The following is a 16,533-nucleotide window of genomic DNA, read 5'->3' on the forward strand; positions in this document are numbered from 1 at the left end:
GTTGAATTATTTGTGGAGTTTCCTCCTCCAGTGAGTTGTTTAATTATGCACCACCATTCACGATTGGATGTGACTGGACTGCAGAGCTTAGATCTAGTCTGTTGGTTCGCCCTGTGGGACTCCATCTGACACAGGCTTCTAGTCAGAAAAATATCCCTCAATCATCACCTTCTGTTTCCTGCGACTCAACCAATTGTGGGTTCAATTTGCAAAATTCCCCTGGATCCTGAGGGTTTTTACCATTATCAAAACCCTTGCTGAGGCCTTAAGTGACCCATAATGTCACTTGCCATCCTGACTCACTTGCTGTCTCTTCTAATTTTGACCATGCAACTCCCCCGCTGAACATTGTCTATGGATCCCACTTTCTGCAACATTAGTTTAAACCCTCCCCAACAACACGAACAACCCTCCCGGGAAGGATGCTGGTCCCATTCACTTCAGATGTTATCTGTCCGCCTTGCACAGGTCTCACCACTCCAAAAAATGGTTCCACTATCCCAGGAATCTAATGCCCTCTCTCATGCAATATCTCCTCAACCACACATTCATCTGGACTTACCTCCTATTCCTATACTCATGTGTACATGGCACTGGAAGGAATCCAGAGATTCCTACCTTTTGGATCCCGTTCTTTAATGTATTTTCTAGCTTTCTAAATTCTGCTTTCAGCACTTCACCCTTTTCCTTCTCATGTTATTGGTACCATCGTGTGTCACAATCTGTCTGTTTGCCCTCCCCCTTTCGAAATACCATGTATTGGTTCTGAAACATCCCTGATCCTGGCACCAGAGAGGCAAAGTACCATGTTGGAGTCTCTTTTCTGGCTGTAGGAACACCTCTCCGTCTCCTACCTCTGTACTCCTGGTGTTCATTTTCCTCCCCTATTGTGCAGCAGTCCCATCCATAATGCCATGAATTGGCTGCCACTACTTTCTTCTGCACAGTCCCATAAAACTATAAGATATCGGAGCAATATTGGACCATTCGGTTCATTAAGTCTTCACTACCATTTGATCATCGCCTTTGTTTTTCAACTCCATTCTCTTGCCTTCTCCACATTACTTTTGATCCCCTTTCCAATCAAGAAACTATCTCTGTCTTAATGACCCTCAGTGTCTTGGCTTCCACAGACTCACCTATCTCTGCCTGAAGAAATTCTTCCTAATCTTTCTTCTAAAGGATTATCCCTTTAACCTGAGGTTATCCCCTCAAGTCCTAGTTTCTTCAACTTGTGGAAACATCTTCTCTATGCCTACCCTATCTAGTCCTCTCAGTATTCTGTAAATTTCAATGAGATCCCTCCCCCACCCCCCCCACCCCCCCGTCCTTCTAAACTCCATTGAATACAGACCCAGTCCTTAACAGCTCCTCATGTGACAAAGTTAAAAATCACACAACACCAGGTTATAGTCCAACGGATTTATTTGGAAGCACTAGCTTTCAGAGCGCTGCTACTTCATCAGGTGGTTGTTTCCTGGGATCATTCTTGAGAACATTCTTTAGACCCCCTCCAAGGCCAGTATATCTTTCCATAAATATAAGGCCCAAAACTGCTCACAATATTCCAAATGCAACCATCACCCCAACAGCATCAAAAGTGGTATATCTATAAGAAACGGGATGAGCACAGGAGGTTCGGACATTATCTGCCTCCCTCTACTCTGCCTGATGGTCACCTATGCCTTTTCTGCCTATTTTATCTACACCTGTCACATGATCACCTCACTGAACATGCAATCCATGACATGCTTAACATTGAGGATGCTCCACAGTGAATTCATCTGCAATTCTAGGTCCGAAATGCAGTCCACCAGTAGCTGCAGCTGGAAAGACGTTCCGCACGTGTTCACCAGACAAAGCTGAAGAATCCATGATTTGCCACATAGCATAGTCAGATTATATCTCAGGTGAAAGCTCTGCAGCTGTGGCCTCTTTTACCACAATCTATCCCATAAACTGAATCAAGTTAAGAGTTTGGTAGATTCTACAAATTCACTGACTTGCATGATATTAGTTCTCCGTGTTACTGCATTAGTCAAAAGACCATGAGAACTTATTACCACTGGTACATAATTGAAACAGCCACAATGTCAATAGACCATTGACCAGAACCTAGCAAATCATTCCTATTACAAGCTATACCTAATCAGCTAGCTGTTACTTCCAAGCAGGAATATTGACTGCATCAGGAATGATCTCCTTTTCTCTCAAAGTGACACGTATCTAGTCTAAATCTCCCTCTCTTGCCATTTTGTTTCTCGTATATGATCTTGTTTTATCTTTTGTACCATTTACTAAAATACACTTTTTGTGTTTATGCAATTCCTGACACTTGGATAATCTAGTATCTGTTCAGATAAGATTCAGACCACATGGATATTTATCATTGCTATTTCTGCTTCTTTTCTATCTTCATGTCTTGCCTGATCAAGAGTGTGACTTCTGTTGTCAGGAACCATTAAGGACACTTCTCTGACAGCATATAAGACTTTAAAACTAACTATCTTACCATTGTATTGTGTATTATCCTGAAGCTCTGTTTGTCCTCTGTGTAGATTGCTGACTGACTTGCTGAGTGGTTCCAACATTTTCTTCTTTTAGAATCAACAAAAGTGTCCATTCAGACTGATGTCTCTTTGCTAGCTTTCTCCCAGAGCAAATCATTTGATGCCACTTACATGCTTTTACCTCTTAGTCCTGTATTTCTTTTCTCTTCAGATAACTATCCTATTTGCTTTTGACATGCATGATTTCATCTACCTACTTCACACTCTTGGGCAGTACATTCCATAGGGAGAAAGCGAGGATTGCAGATGCTGGAGATCAGAGCTTAAAAATGTGTTGCTGGAAAAGTGCAGCAGGTCAGGCAGCATCAAAGGAACAAATGTAAGAAGGGCTTATGCCCGAAATGTCGATTCTCCTCATTCCTGAAGAAGGGCTTATGCCCGAAACGTCAATTCTCCTGATTCCTGAAGAAGGACTTATGCCCGAAACATCGATTCTCCATTCCTGAAGAAGGGCTTATGCCCGAAACGTCGATTCTCTTGTTCCTTTGATGCTGCTTGACCTGCTGCGCTTTTCCAACAACACATTTTTAAGCAGTACATTCCATATCCCACCAGTTTGGTTTGTAAGTGAATTTTTCTTCATGTCATCATCACTGTTTATGCCAGTCAATTTAAATCAAGTCCTTTGGTTTTCAATCTGTCCATCTAGGAATATTTTCTTCCTAGTTACTCAGGCCAGACTTCTCTTCATTTTTGAAAATCAGTTTCCAACATCCGGAGCTTTTGTTTTGCTTTTGTTTCTCTCCTTTCTGATGCCTTTTCCAATTTGATGACTGAGAAATTTGTTTCTGCATAAGCAGTGCTTATTGCCGTTGCTTGTTTTGTGAAGGTTTTCAAGAAAAAGTTTGCTCGAACAGCTACTGACTTAGTAATTAATTTAGAACTGCATTAACCATGCCACACAAAAGTGGAACAAGTAGATCACAGATCTTCATATGCTCACTCTGATGAGAGAAAATTGATAAAGAGGTTTTGAAGTCAGGAGATAAATTCAAAGGATTTGTTCCTGGAAAATAGTAAACATTAGTCGATTAGCTTGTTAAATATTTGTAGTGCTACAAGGTCCCTAGTTAGCTATGATGTTCTTTTACATTTTTTAGCTTTATTGCATAGTCAAGGGTTTCAAAAACACAGTATTTATTCCAATTTCAAAATGTTGACAGATTTAATTAAATACAACCTAGTATTAAGAGGAACTACAAGTCAAATTTTAGTTAAATATGCAAAAACATTTCCTTTAGGTAGAATTTTAATGAATAGTATTAGTAGGCTGCAAGCTATTATGTAACATGTCAAATGAAAAATGTTACATTTAATAAATTTCCTCTTCTGAGCTTGAAAATGTTAATGCCCTTGAGATCCAAAGGAGAATATAATCTGGAGTTGCAGTCAAAAATAGTTTGTTTATTGAGAAGGAAAATAATCACAGTTGATGATTTTCCTTTAATTGGAACCTCTGGTGTAATTAACATTACTCTATTCATTCAAGTGTCTCTATTAATCAATACTGATTATAATATATTTAAAATTAATAGCTGCCCAGGAGTGTTTCTTCAGCTAATTATCCATGTCCTATTTGTTGTCATACATTGTAAGCCAGTCAAATAAGCAGTGCCTTATTTTCCTCCTGCCGAGAAAGTCACATTTTTTTCTGATTACATGCCTACCTATATCAATTGGGTGAATTTTATTTATCTTTGTTGGGTCACTAGTTTCAAACTGTATTCGGAGATCATAAAGTCAGGATACCTAAGGCATTACAAGGGACAAATAATGAAGTTGCGACAACAGCTTGTCTGGTCTTTTTTAACTGTGGGAATTGTGGAAAGTGATAAAGTTTTACCAGTTTACCTCACCTCAAGGCATGAGCCTTGTTTAGAAGTTGGACACAAGTGGATTTCTAACGATTCATTTGTTGAAACAAACCTTTCAAGGCTTTGCTGTCACCATTTTTTAATTTCTGCTACAGTTTGCTACATAAGATTTTACAAAATGAGTCATGTTTATTGCACCTTATAATATTGTTTTAATTATTCTTGGCGACTGGCTGTCAAATAAATCTGTCATCATTTTGAAATTAGACTAAATCATCATTATCAATTGCTCTCTAATGAGTATGATTCTCTACTTAGGAAATTCTATGTCACTAGTCATGGATTTTGTCAGACCTTGTGTGGCTGATGAGCCTAATTCTAGAACTGTATCTCCAACCACACATTTGGCAGGTTTTTTCAAAAGGTGGAAATTATCCTTGGCCTTGAGATCATTGGCATTCCCTTCTCTGATCCCATTTCTGTATTTCGTCTTGCCAAATGATATTCTCAAAGGTTTGAGTTCCTCATACAGGACCTTCCTCCGAGTCAGTTTCTTCTGAATGAGGATCTCCCATACACAAAATTTATGTTGCATTTCTTGAGGATAGCATTTAGGGAGTCTTTGAAATGCTTGCTTTGTCCTCCTCTTGATCAACTGCTTCGTTGAGCTGGGAGAAGATTTGCTTTGGTAATTGGAATTCAGGCATCTTAAGCATGTGCCAGTCCAATGGAGTTGGTTTTAGATGATCTTAACCTCAGTACTGTGAGCTGCATCAAGGACATTGATGCTGGTACACAAGTGCTTCCAACTGATGCAGAGAGTCCATTTCAAACAGCATTGACGATACTTCTCAAGGGTCTTCAGGTGAATCTATTTGTATACCAAATTTCAGAGCCATATAGAAGAGTCAGAAGGATGACCGTCTTTTAGATAAGGATCTTGCTATCAGCATGGACATCTTCATTGTTGAAGACTCTCATCCTTACGCACAGATTGGTTGTGATATTGTATTTCCGCTTCAATGTAAGCCTTAGATGGGAGGTAGCTTCCCAAATAAGGGAAATGTGCCACATTTGGGAGGATTCTTCAGCTGATCTTAATGGAGAGATGGACTGGAACTTGACCTGGGACAGGTTAATTAAAGATTTACTCTTCTTGAAGTTGAGGCTGTGACCATGGTTCATTATGGTTCCATGAAGGCAATAAGAGAGGCTTGAAGATTCTATTCTGAGAAAGCAGAAATGAAATTGTCATCCACATTTTGAAGTTGCATGGTGAAGTTGGTTATCATTTTCTTCTTGGAATTAAACCAGTTGAGGTTGAAAGGTTTTTCTTTAATTCTGAACACAATACCCACATCCCTGGGAAGCTTGTTTTCGACAAGATGAAGAATAGTGGTGATGAAGAAGGAGAAAAGGGTGGGAGTGATGACATATTATTGCTTGACCCCTGTCTTTGCCTCATAGGATTTTGTCACATTGCCATCAATGAGGGCCATTGCCAACATCCTGTTGAGGAGGAGATGGAGGACATTGATGAATTTCACTGGACAGCCAGTCTTTGACATGGTCTTCATAGTATTTCCCACTTGACTGAGTCAAAAGCCTTGGTCAGCTTGATGAAGGCCATGTAGAGTGGTTGGTGTTGTCCCTGGCATTTCTTTTGGAATTGTTGAGCAATGAAAGTTATGTCCATGGTTCCACAGTTCAGTCAGAAGTCACACTGGTTTTCAGGAAGGATTTTCTCCAAGACTGGGCACAGGTACCCAGTGAGGATTTGGGCAATAATCTTCCCAGTGATGGAGAGTTCCTCAGGCCACCTTCAATCACACTTTCTTAGTGGAAGCAGCAGGTTTCTTTCTTCCCACTGAATAGGGAAAAAGCTTTTGCTCTAGCTCCTGACTGTACTTGGCAATAATTCAAGAAAAGCACCATTTAATATTGGTGCTGCCCTTTCTCTTTGTGAATTCATCCTAAAAAAAAACTCTGGCTGCTTCAGGTTTCATTCCTGCATTGAGCCTTCCAAAAACAGACATCAGACCACATCCTAAAGGTCCACACTCATTGCACAGCTTGGAGCCTCAAAGCCCACAAAGAAAAATGCAATGATTTCATTAAGTTGAACTGAAAAAAAAAATGACCCATTAACTTTATCTTAGGGAGCCAAGAAACAGCAAGGGGGCAGCAAACATTGGTTGAGTTATTTATATGCTACCAAATAGTAATAGTAGTGCTGGGCATTGTATTAATCAGGAAATGAGAGAATACATGGCATAGACAACATCATAATCATGGTTGACTTCAATCTGCATATGGATGGTGTAGTGAACAGCGAAGGAGGTTACCTTAGATTACAACAGGATCTTGGTCAGATGGGCCAATGGGCTGAGAAGTGGCAGGTGGAGTTTAATTCGAGGGGCATGGATAGGATAAATAGACAAAGTCTTTTCCCTGGGGTCGGGGAGTCCAGAACTAGAGGGCATAGGTTTAGGGCACAGGGGAAAGATATAAAAAGGACCTAAGGGGCAACTTTTTTAATGCAGAGGGTGGTACGTGTATAGAATGAGCTGCCAGAGGAAGTGGTGGAGATTGGTACAATTGAAACATTTAAAAGGCATTTGGATGGGTATATGAATAGGAAGGGTTTGGAGGGATATGGGCTGGATGCTGGCAGGTGGGACTAGATTGGGTTGGGATATCTGGTCTCTACATCTCTATGACTCTATGAATAAACCAATTGAGCACTAAATCTGTGAAGGTAGAGTTTCTGGAATGTATTAGAGATGGTTTTCTCGAGCATTATTTTAGCAGCTGACTAGATGAAAGGCTATACTAGATCTAACAGTTTGCAAAGAAAAGTGACAACTTAATCTTGTTGCAAAATAACAATTAAGGTTGAGTGATCACAGTGTGATACATTTTATGTCATGTTTATGAAAGTCTGATGATTTCATTCTGAAGCAAAGGTATCAAATTTGAATCAGGGAAATCATGAAGGCATGTAGCACAAATTGGCTAAAGGTGGATTGGGAAAATTTATTAAAATATATGATTGTACGTATGCAATGGACGGCCTTTAGGAACTATAATGTGACTTCCAGCAACTATACATTCCTTCGAAGTGTAAAATCTTATAAAGTCTACCTTGGCTGACAAAGTAAATTAACAATTGTATCAGATTAAAATATAAGGCTTATAAAGTTGCCAGAAATAGTTGTAAGTTTAAAAATTTTAGAATGCAGCAAAGAAGGACCAAAATACTGATAAGGGTGAGTAGAATATGAATGCAATCTGGCAAAAAGTTCTAGACAAACTATGTAAGCTTCTACAGGCATATAAAAAGGAAACCCTTGGCTAAGACAAATGTCGGTCCATTGCAATCAGAATCAGGAGAAATTATAATTGTGATTAGAGAAATGGCAGAATGATTACTCTGTGTTTGTCTTCACTGAGGAAGATACAAGAAATCTCCCAGAATTAAACATCCAATTGATGAGGGAGAATGAGGAGTTGAAGAAATTAGTGTTAGGGAGAAGATTTGCACAGGAGAAATTCTTGGGACTGAAGGTTGCAAGTCTTCTGGATCTGATATTATATCCCAGAGCATTGAAGGAGGTGGCTCTAGCAATAGTTGATGCTTTGGTGACTGTCTTCCAAAGTTCTATAGATTCTGGAATGTTTCCTACAGATTGGAAGAGAGTGAGTTTCACCTTACCATTTAAAAAGGGAGCAGCAGGGAAATATAGACACGTGAGCCTTACATCAGTAGTGGGGAAAATATAGGATTCTATTGTAAAGGTTGTGATAAATGTATTCTTGAATAATGATGATCTGTTTGGGCACACTCAGCATGGATTTGTGATTGGGAAATTGTTTTTGACAAATTTGTTGGAGTTATTTCAGGATGTTACAAACATAATTATTAAAGGGGAGTTGATAAATAGTAGAGTTGGATTTTCAGAAGGATTTGATAAGGTCTCCCACAGGCAGTTGCTTAGCAAAATTAAACCATATGTGCTATAAGGTAATATACTGGCAAAGAGTAAGGATTGGCTCATAGGCAGAAAGCTGAGAGTCGGAATTAATAAGTCATTCTTGTCTTGGACAATAACTGGTGAGGTAGCACAAGGATTAGTATTTGAGCTCCAGCTGGTCACAATATATGTCAAGGATTTGGATGTGGCAACCAAATGTAACATTTCCAAATTTGTAGATGATAGAAAACTAAACTGAAATGTGTATTGTGTTGAAGATATAAAGAATCTTCAGGAGGATTTGGTCAGGCTTAGTGACTAGGCAAGAACATGGCAGATGGAAGTCAATGTGGATAGATGTGATGTTATCCACACTAGTAAGAGAAACAGATGTGCAGAGTATTTTTTAAATGGTAGGTTGGAAAGTTTAGATGTACAAAGAGATCCAAGTGCCCTTGTCAATAAATCACGCAAGGCTAACATGCAAATGAAACAAGGTATTGGAAATGCTAATGGAATATTAGCATTTATTGCAAGAGGGTTTAAGTGCAGGTGTAGTGAACTCTTGCTTGAATTGTACAGAAATTTGGTGGCACAACCCTACATCTAGTCCAGGAGGCCCTGGTTCAAGTCCAGCCTGCTCCAGGGGTGTGTTAACATTTCTGAACAAGTTGATTTAAAAAAAAAATTGATAGAAGCTTGGTTAAGGATTTTTTGGTAGTATCTTTACTCCTGAGTGTGACTTTGGTTTAAGTCCAACCCATTCCAGAGGTGTGTAATAATATCGCTGAAAAGTTGATTAGATAATATCAACAGAAGCTTGATTAAACTACACCTGGAGAATCGATGTTTCGGGTATGAGCCCTTGAATGATTCCTGAAGAAGGGCCCATGCCCGAAACGTCGATTCTCCTGCTCCTTGGATGCTGCCTGACCTGCTGCGCTTTTCCAGCAACATATTTTCAGCTCTGATCTCCAACATCTGCAGTCCTCACTTTCTCCTAGACTACACCTGGAATACTGTACACAAATTTAGTCTCCTTACTTCAAGAACAATATTATTAGCAGAGAGGGAATGCAACAAAGGTTCACCAGATTTCTTCCCAGGATGGTGGGGCTATCCTATGATAAGAGATTGAGCAAACTAAGCATGTATTCTGTAGAGTTTAAGATTGAACAATGCATCTCATTTGCAAAATAATTAAAGAAATGGATAAGCTAGATGTAGGGAAGATTTTTCTCCTTGTTGGGAGTCTAGAACCCAGAGGTACTATACAAAAATAAGACAAATGTCATTTAGAACCAAGAGTTTTTTTTTACCCAGATGGTTATGAATCTTTGAAATTCTCTGTTGTAAGCGCTGTGGAAGCACTGATTACCAGTGGTGTAAAGTGTGGGTGAAAGGCTTTTAGGTTTTAATCAGGCAATGCGATAGCTGAATTATCCACTTATGTTCCTATATTCATTTACATAATTTCACATTTTCCTCCCCCATCCATCTTTCTCCTAGCTTGGAACAAGCATTTATACCTAGAGCCTAATGTGCAGAAAACATGTTTGTTAGTATTTAGCTCAACAACTACGGAAATCCTGAGTTATATGAACTTGAGTGAATAAATTTTATCAGGAATGACAACTTATCGTTATTGTCCTGAGTGGAATGCATGTTTCATATTATCAAAGTTTGTATGCCACAAGTAGAAACAGTATTTATTACCTTGTCTTGAATTGGGTAAATAATTTTCAGTATTTTTGTGAGATGTAGGTGTCATTAACACCTGTGCAATCATAAATACTAGGGGCAGTTAAACTTCTGCAATTAATTTAGGCTGGCAGTTGAAAGACTTTCAATTTTAGTGATGGATGGAACAAATTTAATCTTTTTAATTGAAAATGCATATATAGAAAAACCACTGGAGCATAATGTCAGTTATATCTAGATTCTATTATAAAAACAGTGTGTTCAACCCGAGTTCTTTTTGCTTGATGCAGCCAGTGATTAATTAGTTTACTTAAGTGTCAGTAAATGTCTACAGAAATTGTCATTCGTAACTCAATCCGTATAATTGGGTTTCATTACCAGTAATTAATGGCTAGACTTTGATGTCAAGAACAATTTTCATCTAAAGTTGTTGCCATTCGACTAATGACTAGCTCAAAATATCTTTGCTTGAACTGCATTTGGAATGGTTTTTAATTTGAATGGAAATGACAAAATAATGTGGCCTCCTTTGCAAAATTCAAAGTTATGCAGTGACCTCTATTGAACTGTTTAATTACCTTAGCTTTTTTCATTATATGTGTTTATTTTCATTCTACATCAGTTCATGAAATAATATGTGAAATCTGTTCCAGTACAAGCAACTTAAATTAAGAGGAATTTTATTTCAGACTACATTAAGCCTAAATATAAATCATAATACTCTCTGATATTACGTCTGTAAGGAATCAGTAATTCAGTCTTATAGAAGTTCTTGTAATATAGTAATTATTGAATATCTTAAAAATATATTAGCGCTTTGAAGAAGCACATTACAACAAATCATGGTGTGTGAAATACAAATAAATAGTAATAGAAGTACAAGGATAAAGATAGTTTCAGATTTCTTGTCACATCTTTAAAACATTGCTTTCATGCAATGTGTTGATGAATAATTCATACTAAATTATTGGGTGAAAGGTGAACAAATCCTTGCAACCAACAAAATTCAGCCAGAGATCGTTGTAAACACTGAAAGAAAGAAAAGGAAATGCACCAAAGGGACAGTCTGACACTCAAATAATTGGTGAAGACAAAGATGAAGTCTTACCATATAATTGGTTACCAGCAGAGATCAGCAAAGTCTCTGCAGTCAAATTAGTATATTTAATGTAATGGAGTCTCCAGAAGAAGGAGGCAACAGTGTGGAAGAGTAACTGGAGCAGTCAAATGGATCCTCCCTAGTGAAAAGGGCGTCAGTGAGAGAAGTATCAGACAGGTAAAGGATTTTCTCAACATAATGTAAACCACAAGCTTGTAAATACTGTGTCTCCATGTTTAACCTTAACTTTCCTTCATATTTATCATGATCCAATGGCAATGTCTTCAGGTTTGAGGTTACATTTCTTGCATGGTCAACAGAACTCCACAGCCCAGTCATGGCAGATAAAGTTGAATTGACACTAAGAACTGCAGATGCTAAAAGATCTGAAACAAATACAGAAATTGCTAGTGAAGCTCAGCAAGTCTGGCAGCATCTGTGGGAAAAAAACAGTTTGCAATATGAGTCCAATGACTCTTCATCAGTATTTGTGTTACTTTCACAAGGCTTATACTGGACTAGCTGGCATGAACTTTCAAGAACAGTGATGATGTGGGTAGGAAAAAGAACAGCCTGGTTTCCTTCTACTCTGGCGTCCCTAAAGTTTGACAACCCTTTAGCGTGTGCAAGAAGCTCAAAGATTCTTAGTCCCATTATAATTTTGTAATCTACACCTGATAGTAGCACTGTGGGCTGTTGAAAGACAATTGGTTGAGATGGAGTGGATGGTAGAGGAGTTGAAACTGGCCATGCCCTTGAGGGAGACTGAATACGCTGCAGCATCATTGGAGGCTCAGTCATCGGTGGAAGAAATCAAACCTTTAAATCAAACCCAGACAGAGGTTCCCCATGTGCATTCCCTTACAGAGGAAGGAAGCGGTACTGTGCTCAAGATCCCATTTTCTACTTGACACTGATTAGGAAGCTGGGCGTATTTGGGGGAAGATCAGAAACACTGATGATCCAGCCATTGAGGACTGGATTGAGGGTGAATGATTGGCTATGCCTTCCAGGGATCTCAAGGTGAGTGAGTTGACAGTGTACATGCAGGAATGCTAATTGGGAAATATTTGAAAGATGTACAGGTGTTCAAAGAAGGCCGCAGTAGATCTTTGAGATGCAGTCAAGAGTTTTTGGGAGACAGCAATAGCCTGATTACATTTTATGAATACATGCAAGCCAAAAGTCTGTGTACCCTGGAGCTGATGATGTTGTTTGACTGTATCATCCTTTTGGATTCCTGCTATAAATTGATTAGTGACAGGCTAGGTAGCAATGAGGGTTGAGTGTGTCCTCAACCATTAGTTGCATAGACTCAATCTAGTGCAAAAGCCTTCCCTTCTTTCCAGTTGTTAAACTAATTTGGCCTCCCATTGAGAGCTAGATGGAGTGACAAGGTTCCTTTAGGAAGAGGCTAAGCCTCATGGACAGTGATATGGACTTGTCTTATTGTGAGGGTGAAATTCAGTAGGGTAGAAGCATTGTGCCTAATGGACTCAGGAATGGAGGTGTCAATTATTACTTATCATAACGAATGTTTATTCCCTCACCTTGGCCTTGGCTTCGCAATGGCTGAACATCCCCTATTATGGTTCCATTGAGCTCTCCCCATTGGTTCTTAAGTACACATTTCAATCTTGGTAGATTGTGATGCTGTGGTACAAATAAGGAAGTTTGTAATACCTGTTGTGCTGATGTCAAATGTGTTAATAGATATCCACATGTCCTTTGAAAGCATGTTAGGCACTGTTATCAGCAGTACATTACAAAGGTGAGATGGGACTCAGGATCTTTGAACTTCCTCTACACACTAAAGGTTTGTCAGCCTACAGGGACCTGGAGCTCTGTGAGTGGCAAGAAACTGGACTAATTCTTTTTCCTGTCTGCACCATCACTGTTCCTGAAGGCTCATGCCAACTAACATAGCACAAGCCAGGTAAAAGTTGCTGATGCTCTTAGTTGGAAGATAGACTACAGAAGAGAACTTGCCCCTGCCTGGTTGGAGGGGGTTGCTGGGATTGTAGAGACCCAGAAAGAGCCAAATATGGTTTCACCTTTGCCATCTATCTTGAAAGAAGACCATGGACAAATTCAGCTGATGGTTGTGGGCGTCAATAGATTGCACCATTATTGGAAGACCCAATATCCACCAACTCACTACCAGCTGTTGAGAGAGTCAATAGAGACACAGCAATTACTAAGGAGGAGGAAAAGAAGGTCAGGTTGGAGGCTAGAGTCCTCTATTGGCTGATTCAAAACAAGAGAAAGGTCAAGCAACTAATCCTTTCTGATAACCTTGAATGCCAAGCCTTCATAACAGTTCATGGTCAAGCAGGATACCAATAACAGAAAAGACTATCTTGACCAGAGGGTGGTGATACTAGCCTGGGATGGCTGTTAATGTTTATGACTACTGTTGAAGTTGTAAGAGGTGTACTTTGGCCAGAGTAGGAAAACATCTTCACCCAACATCTCTAGTTACCAAAAGGTAACTCAAGAGAGGTCTTTGCAACTAAGTTTATGTTCTTTGGCCCCAGTAGTAATGAGATTATGCATGTTCCTGTAATCTTGAATATCTTTACCAGGATTTCAAAAGGTATTCTCATTGATGACTAAAGGTCTCAACTTTAACTGGAGTGTTAGTAAGTGATTAGTTTACCAATTTTGATGTTTACGGTGATCAGGAGCACAACTTAAAGATCCTACAGGAGCTTGGCAAAAGATGAGGAATCCAGGAAAGGTATGAGTTGTGCATGCAGGGTGCACATCAAGTGTGGGGATGTCTTCTCCCACTCTGGAAATGGCACAAAGATGACTCACTGGCAGGCAAATAAGAAGCAACAATTGCCGCCATTCATAAGAAATCTTGGAGACCTGATCAACCTCGACTCTAAAATTAGTGATCTGCCACAGAGCCTGGATCACTTGAAAAGTACCGGTTCAGATTATTGGCTAAGAAGGTCCTCTTGAGCAAATGCTGGATGTTACCTCAACCCTTACCATCTGTCTAGACTGGTGATCTAAGAAGGCAATGCTGCGACTAATGTGGGCATTCATGGACAATCATTGCCCTATTGAGCCTGCTAATCATGTAACTGTTCAGCAAACAGTTGCCAGAATGGCCAAATCTCAAGAAAGGAAGTGTGTAATGGAACCTCCAGCAGCGGGTAGTAATAGTGAAAGCAGACACCAAGCAAGTGTCGTCTTTTGAAGAAAGGAGGTCTGAAAGGAAAAGGATCAAACGGAGAAAAAATTTCCTAACCAGTCGTAAACCACTGGCTTGATTCCACATAAACATAGCATGTCTTCCATGTTTAACCTAATTTACCTTTATAAGTGTAATACTTGATGCCAGTAGAACAAAGAATCTTGCTTTGTTGGATTGAGCAATTCCTTCATTTCATCTATTTCCTCCCAGCTCGTCTCCTCTTTTCCATGTCGGCTCCATGCTGTTCCATCTTCCTCATTTCATTTCTCGTGTGCTATTCCTTTCCTCCCATTGCCATTGCCAATCCATTCTCACTGCACCCTTCTCACTGTATGTCATCCCATCCCTCTCACTGCTACCATTTTATCCCCATCATGCCTTTCAACTTTCCCATGGCATCAACAAATACCACTCCCTCACAAAATTCCAAACCCTTTAGCCAGGGTAACTAGGCTAGAAGACTCCCCTAAGCTTACACTTATTTCTTCTTGAACAGCTAACCCATTCTGCTCCCCCCACCCCGACTCCCGCTTACCCCCACCAACCAACAAACCAACAGGCATCCACATGTATCATATGCTCCATCTTTCTGTCTAGTCAATTGTTGCCTTTCAAATCAACCTCCTGGTCAAACAGAAAAGTATAGACTAACAAAATTGTTTATTATGGCTATAGATATTTGGGATAAAATTGATGTTTAATGAAGCTGTGTGTAATGGGTGTTAGAATATCAGTAGCTTTTTTGTTATTACAATGAACAGATAAGAAAATCATTCCAATTTAAAAGGGACCAGTGATTTCTGTTTCCCACTTTGGACCAAAGTATCTAATTATTGTGGATTAGCAACTTTATTTTGTCTGGCATTTAATTTGTTTTTGAAAGCCACAATGTAGAAAGCCACAAATTGACACGCACTAGAATAAATAATTCATCGTCTTCATATAAATTATTTCTAATCTTTTGTTTCTACCTATAGTGTCCTCTGAGCTGGCAGAACAAATGGGAGGGACCTGAAGACCCAATGCAGTACCTCAGAGGATTAGTAGCTCGTGCACTTGCAATACAGGTAATTGTCAATATTAGTAAATGCCAAAAAGTAGGTTGAAGGCTTTATGGAAACAGATGTGGGCTTTATTTTAAATATCGACAGCTGTCGCAAGTGATTTTTTTTTAGCTGCTTCAGGTGCATTCAGTGAACAAAATTTGCTGTCTCTTTGGATTAAACACACTGCATGTTTTTCTTCCCTTCAATTTTAGCTTGTTTCTTTTTGTGGTAATCATTAATAAATTATTAGTTTCAAATTAGTTCACAGATTTGTTGAAGATTTGCCATAATGTTTCTTTGCCTCATTATACTCTGGTTTACACTGTTCAAAAGAGATGGTGTGATAGCTTCTCAAGTAAACAATGCATTTTGTAAGTAAATATGGATAAATATGTGGCATCTAGAGCATTGTTTATTTGTGCTATTTTCTATGACAAGATATTAATGAGTGCAGGAGGTTCTGACAATATCAAATTAAAATTGATCAGTTTACATAACGTCAGTGATGCAGACTCAATTTTATATTTGATTTCTTACCATATTTGTTCATGGAATTTTGTCAAGCATAAATAATCTCTAAGCTCTGCTGGTTCTATAATTCCTTATGAATTCTGTCCTCAAATGAACCTTCTGCCTTAGTTGAAATCATTTCTCATGAACTTGATTGACTTTTTTGAAGAAGTAACAAAGAGGATTGATGAGGGCTGAGCAGTAGACATGATCTATATGACTTCAGTAAGGCGTTCAACAAGATTCCTCATGGGAGACTGGTTAGCAAGGTTCGATCTCATGGAATATAAGGAGGACTAGCCATTTGATACAGAACTGACTTAAATGTAGAAGATAAAGGGTGGTGGTGGAGGGTTGCTTTTCAGACTAGAGGCCTGTAATCAGTAGTGTGCTACTAGGATCTCGGTCCAATGTTTTTCATCATTTATATAAATGATTTGAATGTGAACATAGGAGGTATAGTTAGTAAGTTTGCAGATGACACCAAAATTGGAGGTATAGTGGATAGCAAAGTACAACAGGATCTTGATCAGAGGAGTCAGTGGGCTGAGGAGTGGCAGATGGAGTTTAATTTAAATAAATATGAGATGCTGCATTTTGGAAAAGTGAGT

General features: G+C 39.1%; 1 protein-coding gene across 1 annotated transcript in view; it reads left to right on the top strand.

Annotated features, from left to right (window-relative positions):
* dync2h1 (dynein cytoplasmic 2 heavy chain 1) overlaps positions 1-16,533 on the top strand; it is a 561,613-nt gene that overhangs the window by 497,616 nt on the left and 47,464 nt on the right. Inside the window, exon 86 of the mRNA XM_060826048.1 lies at positions 15,344-15,433. Within this exon, the coding sequence (XP_060682031.1) occupies positions 15,344-15,433 (90 nt within the window). The remainder of the gene's footprint in view (positions 1-15,343; positions 15,434-16,533) is intronic.

The sequence above is a fragment of the Hemiscyllium ocellatum genome, chromosome 6 (genome assembly GCF_020745735.1).
Source record: "Hemiscyllium ocellatum isolate sHemOce1 chromosome 6, sHemOce1.pat.X.cur, whole genome shotgun sequence".
Lineage (NCBI taxonomy): Eukaryota > Metazoa > Chordata > Chondrichthyes > Orectolobiformes > Hemiscylliidae > Hemiscyllium > Hemiscyllium ocellatum.